Source organism: Thalia democratica, chromosome 1 (assembly GCF_965202585.1).
Source record: "Thalia democratica chromosome 1, ktThaDemo2.hap1.1, whole genome shotgun sequence".
NCBI classification, from domain to species: domain Eukaryota; kingdom Metazoa; phylum Chordata; class Thaliacea; order Salpida; family Salpidae; genus Thalia; species Thalia democratica.
In genome coordinates this window covers 55,794,530-55,807,762 of record NC_139165.1, presented here as the reverse complement: position 1 = coordinate 55,807,762, position 13,233 = coordinate 55,794,530, and the positions used below count along the sequence as shown (strand labels likewise).

At 26.2% G+C, this 13,233-nt stretch overlaps 1 protein-coding gene across 1 annotated transcript in view; it reads right to left on the bottom strand.

The window, feature by feature from the left end:
- Positions 1-2,783: 2,783 nt before the first annotated feature.
- LOC145837780 (mutS protein homolog 5-like) overlaps positions 2,784-13,233 on the bottom strand; it is a 41,937-nt gene continuing 31,487 nt past the window's right edge. The window contains exons 12-13 of the mRNA XM_082945227.1: positions 4,106-4,190; positions 2,784-2,836 (exon numbers count right to left, since the gene is read on the bottom strand). Coding sequence (XP_082801353.1) covers positions 2,784-2,836; positions 4,106-4,190 — 138 coding nt within the window. The remainder of the gene's footprint in view (positions 2,837-4,105; positions 4,191-13,233) is intronic.

Here is a 13,233-nt window from a genome sequence, read left to right as displayed (position 1 = left end):
GAATGTCTTGTTCCCTAATCATATTTTTCACTCTTATACTCGAATATTTAAAATTAGAGATTTTTTAAAATATAAATTCCAAAAGATGAGTATGTTTTTAATTTATAGATCTACCACTTTTTTAGTAAATTGGGAATACTAAACTTAAATGGTTGTGTTTAATTTGATAAAACTGTTTAAAAACTGTTAGCAAAGTTGATATGAAATACTTTGTGAAACAAACTGATATTACCAACAAACCTTTATGTATTTAATATACTTTTATTAATCTGCTTTTTTTTATACTTAGTTACCTTAGTTGTTAAACTATTCCAGTCACACTTAACACTTTTTAAAAGGATAAAGTATATTACTATTTACAAAAAACTGCTAAAACTGAAATAACATTATTTCTACATTTTGTTTATTGTACTTTAAGTTTAGTTTGAAAGTATATTATATTGTTTATTTAAGGACATATGAAAGCGCTCAAAATGTTTGGTCCTAAGACCTGGAGCACGAAAAAACCTATAGTTAAGTTTTAAAAGAAAGAGTACTTTTTTTAGGTATTTCGGTAGTTTCTTTTTTAAAAGCCAATTTAGCGTATATGTCTTTTGTACTGTTTCTTTTTATCTTGACTCAAAATTAAAAAACTTTTATGTTGCTTCTTTCAAGTAATTTTTCACAGAATTACCTATAAACTAACTATAAGTTATACATCATGTTATTATTAGGTTGTACTGTTTTATTAAAAGGAATTTTATTCTTAGAAAGTACTTGTCTATACTCAGATCTCAAAAAAGTAACATTTTAATTTTGGTTAAACTATTAAGCTATTAGGTAATACTTTTTTTAATGATTTTTTTTTAGTTATTAAATTGGGTTTTATCAATAGTTTTACTATTAAAAATCTTAACAGTTTTCATGTGTAAAAAAATATTTAAATTATAATTCTTTTAAAATTTTAAACACAACAATAAACATGTTATAATTAAAAAAATAAATATATATGTTTACTATAACTAAGGTGTCAATTATTTAGTTAAAAGTAGTAAAATAAAAAGTATATCAAAAAATTTGAAAAAATGTTTTACTAACAATGATTAAAAGAACAAAAGGTAAAAATACTAAAAAAATCAATATTCAGTTTTACAACTTATGATAAAGAGAATGGAAATTAAAAAAAAAAACATTTAGATCAGTTAACTAATAAATTATAGAAAGTAATATGGATCGTTTTAGTTTATTTTAAATAGGCTTAATAAAAGTAATGACTTGTCTATGTCTTTAATAATATTAAAATTTGTTTTTACAGTTATAAATAAGGTTTTACAGTTAAAGAAAGTAAGAAAAAAAATATTGGAAAAGTGAATGATCTTTTACTGTTAATAATAATGATCTTCTACAAAACAGTAAACTGATAGTAGTTTTTTTATCGCTAAATTTATCTAGATTCTAGAAACATGCTATCATTGTAGACATATTAGTTTATTTTGAAAAAAAAGTACTTTGCTGTTTGTTTCAAAATTTTTTACAAACTTATTCCTACAGCCACTTTATCATAAACTGATACTTTAATATACTTCTTGTTTAGTAAAGGAGCATATAGCCAAAATCGTAAAAACATAGTTACGAGCTTACCTTTTAAATTTACATGTAAGATAAACTACAGTAAGCGCGAAAACTACACCACTTTGATTTATTTGAGAATCAGTCTTTTTTCATAGCAAAATATTCGCATTTGGAGAAAATATTAAACAAGAAGTTTAATGTGAAAAAAAATTGCACCTAACTTTTTGTACTAGAGTTTTTATACAGGGGATAAGCTTGCACTTAACAAAACATTTAGTGATCTACCAATCCACAAACATTTTTTCAAACTAAGAACCGGCCGGACCCGAATCCGGAGATTTTCATAACTGGAATCCTAAAATTTTAAGTTGCTTGTAATTAAAATTGAATACGAGTTATAATTTCTAATTTTTTTTATTATTAATAATTTATGTTTTAAAATTTATAAGTATTTTTAGCGTGTTATTAAATAAATCTATTGGTATTGTTGGAATAACTTATTTTTAAAACGTCTTGCTAAAAAGAAAAAAAAAGTCAAGCAACATACACACATCTTTGTTTAAATTTTATGCAAGCCACATTAAAATAAACTTGTATGTTTTTTATTTGTATTCAGTAAAAAAAAGAGTATCTACCCTAATAAATACTTGAAATTTAAAATTAAAAAAAACAAAGTTAAAATGTTTTAAGTTCATTTTAAGATAAATTTTTACTGTCACTACAAACAAATTACAGAATTTACATTTGCAAGTGTTTAGAATTAAAAATCAAAGTACAATTGAAAATAACGTCGAACTATCATAAAAATAAATATAGTATCAACTATAGTATCGGCCTTAAATTGAATTGAAACTACAATTTTAACAAACAGTTTATAAATTTGATGTAGGGTTAAGCTTTTACTATTACAAATAGAAGAATAGATATAATTTAACTTAAGCAACTATTTAAAAATTTTAAATAAACTACAATTCTAAAACATGTCTCTACTTTCTTATGCTAGAAAAAAGCTGTTCAAGTTTTGGTGGAGAAATAGTAGCTGTGGAAGCAATCGATTACGTTTTCGTTCGTACAAGTTACTAGCTTCAGAAAATAATCTATCAGAATATACGCGCGGAAAGATATTTCCATACAAATCTGGCGAGATATGAGTATTTTAGTTTTTTCAAGTTCCACCAATTTAAGACTTCAGTTTCTAAATTAGAATTTCATGTAGCAAAAAACCCCATAATTTATGCTTCAATCTCTTCATCGATAGAATCATGTTGCTTGTTCTCCTTGGTAGCTGTGATAGTTAAAGTTGTTTGAAAAATCCTTATTAGGCCTAAACTTTCCAGACAAGTTTTCAAGATGAACTGAGATAACCTACAAGGGTATTTATCTTTTAAATTCTCCTAGGAAAAAGCAAAAACATTACTTGAACCGAATTAGGTTTACGAGCAAAGTTGAAAATCTTTAGTTATAAACTAAATGTATGATGAATAAGTTAGAACGGTTATGCAAATAGCTAAGTACTTAGTTTTATTTAAGAAAAAAACAAAAATAATTATCATAGTGTTTATACTCTGTGAAAAACTTTAAACCAAAAGTCGGAGGGCGTTCACAAGTCGCAGACTTAAAATATTTCCTAACAAAAGTCAAACTCGGGCCGCAATTATATAATTTAAAGTATAGCACTTAATTAATAGTAAGTGGTATAGTACTAAATTATAATAATAATACAACGTAACTTTTGTAAAACAGCATTTATAAATTTTTTTATTGAAATATTTCTAAATTTTTTTGCTGTTTTTATCTAATAAAATCACAAGTAAAAAACAATTACAAAACTTGACATTTCTGAAGTTTTGGAACTGCATAAAATGTATAATGTTTAGTTTTTTACTCTTTTTGTGTGAAACTGTGAAGTTTGTTTTCATTAAGTATATGCATTATTCTGTAAAGACATTATTACTAACTTTTAATTGTAAAATATAATAACCAAAATGTTTTTTTTTTCAAATAATAAGACGTTAAAAAACGGACAAGACTTTTACACACTAGATTTTACTAAGCCTCAAAGTAATAACTTAGGGTATAAAAAGTCTAGTGATTTTTTTCAGAATCCACAATTTCGGATTCAAAAACTTTTTAAAATTAAGATGGTTTTTCAAAATAACATCCGAATAATATTTTCAATTAGGATTCGAGTTCAAATAGGCATTTTTCGAAAACTTGGTTCCGGTAGATCACTAAAAATAATAGTTCTAGTATTTTATGTATATATCACGAGTTTATCATTTACTTTAAATGTAAAATATTTTTAAAGAATATTTGTAATACTCCCAACTTTTAATAATAGTTTTTTTTCAACAAATTGTTATTATTTACTGTATATCTTTTTATAACAAAGTTAGATTCTATATTTTGTTTAGTCTAGAGAAAGTTTTTAGATTTCTCAATTGAATTTTCCTCAGAAAAATTTTAGAATAGGTGTAACACTTCGAAAGTGTTCTTCTCAGTCGAAAGCGGTTTTCTTACTTTCTTTTCTCTCAAACCAATGAAATTCAATAACGCGCTTGTTTTGGTGACTTAGTTTTAGTGACTTGAGTCGAGCACGTGTCTAAATTTTCCATCGTTACACTTTGTAACGATGGCGTCTGTTTTTTATATGAACTTTTGAATTAATGTAGCTTGTTTTGTGTCTTTCAGTCAGCAGTTGTTGTATTTTTATCGCATTTTCTATCCATCGTAATACAGTTTTTTGTTTTTAAGACTCGATTTCTATATATACTATTAGTTTAAGCATTCTAACAACCTAATTAGGCTAAGCTTAATTTATATTCTAAGGTTAATTCGCGTTTCGTATATCGATTTAGCTAAATAACTTAGCTAAGTCAATTCTAAACATTTAAGTAACCGTCACCGATATTGTTATAACGCGATAAGTCAGTTAATATCCAGGTTCGCGTAACTAAGTAACAGTAGAAGCATCGTGTGATCTTGTAGTTGTATCATTTACTTCAAATGTAAAATATTTTTAAAGAATAGTTGTAATACTCTTAACTTTTAATAATAGTTTTTTTTTTCAACAAATTGTTATCATTTACTGTTTATCTTTTTATAACAAAGTTAGATTCTATGTTTTGTTTAGTCTAGAGAAAGTTTTTTGAATTGAACTTTCCTCAGAAAAATTTTAGAATAGGTATGGTCTTTGGAAAACAGTTGCATTCACATAAATAAACTAACAAATAGGACTTTCTTAAATTTACAAAAACTATAACTTATAAATTATTGAATTGGAATTAAAAAAAAGATGTGGATTATACGATGCACTTCGTTTGTTCAAAAGATTATGCTCAATTAAGTATATAAACTTGAGCTTTGTCTCACAGCATACGAGAGTCCAGGCTTCTGCTCTGTAGACTTTCGCTGAAGTTTTGTTGATCGTATCTAACACGAGCGTACCAGATGTCTTGCCTAGTGGACAATGTGTTGAACGTTCTACGGCAAAAGACAGTGCTGACGTCACTGATCATTACCAGCAAATGGTTGCTTTATGCTTGCATTTTTAAACCGTTAGTAGAATAACAACAGTAAGATCTTCAGTTTGGGCTGACTGATGATGCTTGGATAGGTATAAACCGGTCTCAGTCTACCAAGAGCTTAGTGCTGATGATCGAATTGGTATTATCAACCATTTTATTAACTATAGAGTGTTGAATAAAACATTTGTTTAAAAAATATACAATTTTTTAATACTTATATAAATTCAAAACGTTTTCAGGAGTTCTACTCTCTTTGTCAATTAACTTTAATAACAAAAATACAATTTTGCAAATAAGTTAAAAATAATGAAAAAATATATTATGACGTAAAAATTAAAAACTGTGTATAATTAGTTTGTAAAAAGGTTAGATTTTTAGTACAAGATATGTAATGATATTTTTTACGTATAAGTAAAACGAAATGAAAATAAAAACTTTTCCGATATAATCCTTAAGATAAAAACTATCTTAGTAGGTAACTATTTGATGAAGAAAAAATATCTTATATAGTTACTCAACTTTTTGTTGGTATGAACAAGCATAATAGTAAAAATTACAACCGAAATATATTTTAGAATTTCTTTAATTGTATAAAATTTTCATTAAGTTATTGAAAGCGAAAAAAATCATTAACGACATTAAAAAACATATATTTAACTCAGATACGAAGCTAGTTTAACAATTTTACTAAAGTACTATCTATTAAGCTGAAAAAAAGCTTGGCTTGGATTTGTAGGACTGCTGTATAAATATGCAGTTTTATACCAATATGCTAGAAAAAGTTTGCTAATTTAATTTTATTATATAGTATTTTCTAACCCTTTCCTAAACTCTTCCTTTAAACTTAATTAACCAAAACTCATTTATCGATATAAAACTGAATGTTTATGAGGCAGTCCTACAATTCAAAGTCTCCCAAGAATTTTGCTAAATTGTTTGAGTCAAACAGTCTTAAAATATTTATCATACTATTAGGTCAAAACATCAAACTTGTAAAAAAACCAAGCTTCATACACTTTAACAATCTGTATAATTCATTCAAAGTCTCTATATTTTCGGAGATTTATTAGTATCAATTTACAAAACAACAATAAACATAATACTGGAACTAAAACAGGAATAAGGCTTTATGTAAAGCTTATATAAAAAAATATTGCTAAATAAAACTAAATAAAACAAATCTATAAAAAAATTAAAACTTAACTAAGAAAAAAACAAAAAATTGTCTTCCTACGAGAATGATAAAACATTATTAAACTTAATACTAAAATATTATTTTTTTGGCTTCACACATTTCATTATTTCTTCCATAATGACTTTATTGTACTTTTGAAGATTTTTATCATATCGATTGTTTATACTACGTTGATTTTTGACAAACTTTTCTTGTTTTTCGATCATACTTCCCATACTAAAAGATGTTTCAATTATTAGTTATTGAAAAACCATCTTAAATTGGATATAAAAAAACGAATGTTTAGTGAAGTAAGCTAATAAATGTATACGAAAATTTAGAAAGACATAAAACGCATTAGTGGTCCTAAAAACTATGATTTTATTTATTTAATAAAATTTACTTGTTGATAGTTTTTTGAACAGTGGTATCAAACTGTTGATGAAAAATTTTCAAAAATGAATTTGCGCCTTTCTGTAGCTGTTTCATTTTCATTACTATTTTTGTTTGTTCGCCTTCAAATTCATTCACATTTTGTATATGGGCCATACGATAAGAATCTCTAACAGATAAAAAAATATAAGTAGAGTACAGTTTACTAGCCAAACCTATTATTATTTATTAAATTAAAGTAGTCGAATTACATTTTAGTACCTTAAAATACTGCTTATTTCCAATTCACATAAAAACTATATTAAGTTTCTATACAGACTTTGTAGGAGTTACACACAACAGTAACTTACACTTCATTAAGAACATTAGTCTTTTAAAACCTAAACCTTTAAAAAACTCATTTTTAAAAGACAGCCAAAAAAGGATTAATTGAATAATAGAGACCCTTTCCTCATGGAAATAAGCGTCTTACGTACATTAAAATATTAACCAACTTTAGACCCTCCAACACCATATTTTTTAAACTACTCCACATTTTTTTCAAATTTACTTGTAACTTTTAAAACCTACAAAAAAATTTTCAAAAATTTTGGATTTCAAATTTCTAAGAACAAAAGTTTTTTTTTCTTTCATAAGTTAATAAGACTATCAAAACTTATTATAAAAATTATGCTATTCAGAGGTTTATGGATCAGCTATGAAAATTTTTTTTTGAAATAATTACGTTTTTTATTTATTTAATGACGTAAACATAACTATCTCCTAAATATGGATGATTAACAATGATAGCTCTAATAAACAAGAAAATATTAATTTGCAGAACTAAATGATAAAATTTGTATGGTTAAATTGTTGGTTATGCATGAACAAATTTAATTTTTCTTTCTTTTACTTAAATTTTTTAACAAGTATGTTTTTGATTTCACCTAGCTATATAGATTTTTTATATTGTTAACACACGGCACTTTGTATATTTAAACTTTTCAATCCAACGTTTAACTAATTGGCTTTATCATTTTAGTTTTAGATACATGTTTTAATACTTCTACTAAACCTTTTGAAGTTTAACTCTGTAACCCTTGTTTTTGGTATTTTGTATTTTACTCTATACTAGGGTTGCCACTGTTTGAAGCAAACAATTAAATTTCTTAATGAAATAACGATTCTTTGGTTACAATTAATGTTTGAATGTATTTCTTACATTGGTAAAAATATGTTAATCTTGTTTATAAGTAGTGTTACAGCTATATAAATAAATACCAAAGTACAGTATAATTAAACTACTACAGTGTTGACTTTGACTCTTTTTAAAGAAACGAAACTTGCAAAACACTAATAGATTAACTGCATATAGTGGTAGCCGCAAGTTTTACATATAAGACTTATTTTAACAGAGTAAATATTTTAAACATACATCGTTTTTGAGTATATCTTATGTCTTCACAACTTCTTGAAACTTTCTAGTATAATCCAGATTACAAAAAGTTTCACAATTCAAGTTTTGCACATTTAATGTTAATGTTTTTGCACAGTTAATGAAACTTATATTATTCATTATACTGAGTTACTTAACCGAAAATTTGACATAATATAAACTAACGATTTCTTATTTAATTTTCCAATATTTTTGTTTAATTTAGATGTAAGCCTCTTCAATCTACTGGAAACTTTTACATGTTTTCTATTGTTATTCTTTCTGCTAGAAATATTTTTTTTATACAAAAAATTAAATTACTAATTAAGATAGAATATAAACCTGTATATTTCAATGATACTCTATTTCGAATTTATTAGACTAATTAATGTATAAAATTATTTATATATGGTGTTTTTCCAAAAAGTTTAATAGTAAGCTTTATGTTAATAAAAATTATAAATTGTTACTGATTATTATTTATAATGGTAATTACAGCATAACATTCTTATAGAATACTGAATCAATATTATACAAGCTTTACATGGTTTAAGTTAATATGTTATGCGTATATAAAAGTATTTTTTCGTACCAACAATATTGAAAGTTTGAAAACCTATTTAACTTTGAAATTCCTTATGAAATCTGAATAAATAAAAAAACATTGGTACTAAAACAATATCATCTTATTGAACTTTTTTCAATTTACGTATGAGTTTTTTGAGTTAATTTATTAGAAACAGTTTAAAACTAAACGGTTATAAAAATTTAAATGTACATTCAAAGAATCACCTCAAGTATTCTTTATGAGTATGGCTGGAAACAACATCCTGAAACAGTAACAGAATTATTATTTAAAAATAACTATATAACACCTGAAAAAAATTATGGACAAAATATATTAAACTACAAGTGAAATTATAATTTGTAAAAACCTAAAAAATAATGTAAAATAGCAACATTAAAAATCTTACATTTTCGCTAGTTGATGAGTCACTTAAAGGGGTTCTAGATCTTTTTCTGCTGTTTTAATTTAGTTTAAACTTTTTTTTTGTTAATAAACATTTTCATATTTCATGAGAACTTTTATACTCTGAGTTTGATTCTGAGTCAGTTTTTTTTTATAAATTATAAAAATATATCAAATATATCTATTGACATATTATAAAAACTAAATTGTTGAAAAACAACTTAAACTGTTTTAAATCAATAATAAAAATACAAAAACTTTGGTATTGATGAAAAATTAAGCTTTTTCTTCGAGGTTTTAGGTTTTGATTTTTCAATGTATCTAATTTTCTTTTTTGTTTTGTTCTCGTGAACTGAAGGCTGCCTTGGTGTGTTATGTAAACGTATTTTAGACTTTTCATTCTAAAAAAAAACAATACACAGTTAAATTATTTTGTAAATTCATAGTTACTATTGTAGATAATTTTAACTAAATGAGTATTTTATGTATAATTACTTTTTGTTTTAAATTAAAAAATCCTGGTTTCATTTTGGTAGCAGTTTAACTTATAAAACTTGGTGTATAAAGTAAAATACATTACTTAACTACATTAATATGTTTTTTATTAACAATTTTGTTAAATATAACTACAATTTGATAAAATCTAAAAATTGAATTAACATAACAATGAGTCAATTGAAAACAAAGTAGATGCGATAAATGAGACATAAAAAAGACATTTCAAAAAAATTAAAATGATAAATTACAAAAATTAAAAAAAAAATGACAAACCTAGAAATTCTTTACTCATATTTTTTTATAAATTATTTGTTTTACTTTATTAAAACTAAAGTTAAATTTATTTTAGTTAGTTTTTCATAAAAAGGTTATCACTTCATAACACTTTTACTCAACTTATTAAAATATTTAAAAAGTAACAAGCAGTGCACATTCTAATTCACTGCCTTGTGGCAGAATTAAATCGATCTTTCAGGTTGTGGACACATTAGCTTAATAACCAACTTTTCTGGGAGTGTTACAATGGGAGTAGTATAACATATGTGCTAAAGTTTAAAAATAGCTCTACTTAATGTGTAACGTAATCCGATAATAAGACAGGGTTGCCAAATGTTTTTGGCGAGTTTTGTCCAGGTTTTAAAAGTTTCCTCCAGGTTTTTCAAAAGTACACATTTTTGGGACTATTTTTAGTATAAAGTTAAGTTTAAGGTAAAAAACTGTGTTCAATGGCATAAAAACATTGAAAAGGTACAGTAAATATATTTCAAACGTGTTTTTTAATAAAAATAATTTTGATGATGACAAAAAAGTTTTATCGATGTGGTAGATTTTTTGTGCCTAATCAAAATTTTTCTACTTAACATGTAAAATTGTTTAAAACTCCAGGTTTTTCCAAAATTTCTCCAATTCCAAGTTTTTCGAGATTTCCAAGTTTTTTGGCAAGCCTGTAAGAGCTTTTAAGACAACTAAAAAGGTGACAACACGCATTAAATAAAAGCTGTTAGGAAGAATAGTGTAATGTCATCCACTATAGAGCGCTGTACACAAGCATAAGATTCGCATTAAAAGGGCTCATTTATATTAAACACAGTACTCAGAGTGTATTTGTGCGCAGTTACTGGTAGATAGTCGCAAACTTATCCATATACTTATTTGACTTGTGTTGTCTTAATATATTTTAGGGGTCAAACAAGCAACAAATTGTACATAAAACTTAAAACATCTATGGTAAATAAACTCACTTACTTTTTTATGTGAAACGTTTCAAAAAAAAATTAAAGCAAAACTTAAATTATATGAGCAAACTTTTAAATGTTATTACCAGATATTTATTTTTGCACTAAAAGTATTGATTAAAGATAAAAATTTTATCACTCATGTTTTACATAATATTAAGAGGCAACCTCAATAGACTATTATTCAAACATAAGTTGATTACTTACATTTTCTGTATCCTTTTCATTGATTATATCAGAAATGTGCGTTAATTGGGATTGAGTCGGTGGCTTTTTAATTAAATCATCAATTGACGAGTGAATCTTTAAAAAAATATATATATAAAATGAACCCAAAGCATACAGATTTTTTTTATACCTCAACTAAGTTTTATATTTCAGAGACAGTATTTTATTATATAAAATATTCAAAAAACGGATCAAAACACATTTTATTTTTTCTTAAATTTATTTGAGTACTTTCAAGTAAGTCTTTTCAAATATTGTATCTTACTAAATTAAACTGAATTGAAATGAAACTATTCTGTAGTTACAACGTTAAAGTTTAAAAAGTATAAAATGACGTAATAATCAAGTGTAAAAATTAACTAAATGTTAATACTAAAGAACTTTGTTGTACTAACAAAACTTGTTAGATTAAAATCAAACTAAAATAAACCAACGATAAAAACTAATAATGAAAATAAAACTACGCTTTAAGAAACTTTCAAGTTATTTAATTTAAGGTTTTAAAAAGTCTAGTTTGATATACGAACTTTTCTGCTTACATAAACTGGGCCTTAAAAATCGAATGCATAAGGTAGGGGTGGGCAACGTATGGCCCGCGGGCCGGATCCAGCCCGCAGAGTGAAAATGACCGGCCCCCAACTGTTTTTAAATCTTTAATGGGATCCGGCCCCCAAATGAAACTGACCGACCCGCGATTAAAGTGACAGGCCCGCAAAGGGTCAGTATTACAAAATTTATATTAAACTTTGTATTATACTTTTATAAAACAAAACTGTAATAGTCTAACTTTGAAAACACATAAAGAAAAAATTACTAAATAAATTAATGTGTACTAATAGTTACACCATTTTGTCTTTATACTTTGTGTTGTTCTAACTTATATGGAATATCTTTTGTTAAATTACCCCAAGCAAAGTTTTTTTAAGTACGATATTTTACATACGTACCTTTGTCAATTACAATGTCAATTCTATTTTGTAGACATTATTTAAACATCTGATATGTCTCAATCTACACCTAAAGTTTTCAGAGTTGAAAAATTTTGTGAATTTGAAGGATTCAAAAAAGCGATCAGCTGCATCTATAATATTAGATTCCGGCCGGAACCAAAACTTTTATTTAAATTTTAATCCGACCGAATAAAGATCTCGACTTAAAATTAGTATCCAGTCGGATTCGGACCTGTCATTATTATGTCGTTACTCATATGTCATATGTCGGAAAGTCATTATTCGGTTAGATCCGGAATCTGGATCCGGTAAATCACTTGTTTGAACTGCTCCGGCCCGCAAAAGACTAAAATTTTCTGGATCCGGCCCCTTGATTGAAAAACGTTGCCCAGTCCTAGCATAAGGCTTCCAGAATATGTAGCTGAAAAGAGTTCTCTACTCTCACTAAAACTCAAAACTTATCTTCTATATAATTTCTCGCACACTCATGATTTTCCAATCGCAGAGAAGTATTTTTTTGTAGGTTTCTCCGAACGACCATCAAACCAGCTTTTCAAGACTTTCGGTACATACTGATCGATTCTTACGTGAAATATTTGAGATGTTTTTCCCACGTAGTCACTACCACAGTGACAACTAAACTTATAAATGAAGTTACTTTTTTTCTTGGGTGGAAGAAACATCTTTGTAAATTTCACTAAGAGGTCGATCAGTATACAAAACTGCTCTTAAATGAACAGAGCCAAAAACCTGCTTTACTTCCTCAGAAATTTTCTTAGAAAACCTCTCAGAAATATTTCCAAGATACGGAAGTTTTAAGTACACTGGAGACTTCTGAGGGTCAATCATTTTAAAGCTGTTAAACTTCTTGCTCTTGTTAAAACTTTCGAAACTAAGTTACCTGGATAACCAAGGGAAAGAATTTTGAAGTGTTTTCAACTCGCCTTCAAGATAGCAAGGAGAACAAAGTCTAGTGAAACGCTCCACCATACCCGTTGAATCTTTTAACTTCTGCTTGACTGTACCAAAAGATACCCACGGAACATATAATGCCTCTGAATTTAATTTTCGATAGATTTTAGTTAAAAGTTCCCCATCAACTGATCGTTGGACACAAACATCTAAAAAGTTTAATGAATTGCTGTGTTCTTCTTCTTTTGTAAACTTAAGGTTTTTTTGAAGATTATCTAGGTAATTAGAAAACCGGTACTTTCTTGCTTATTTTCAAAACAAACAAAAAAAAAGTGTTATCTACGCATTGAAGATACACTAGAGACCTGTAACAATTCAAAA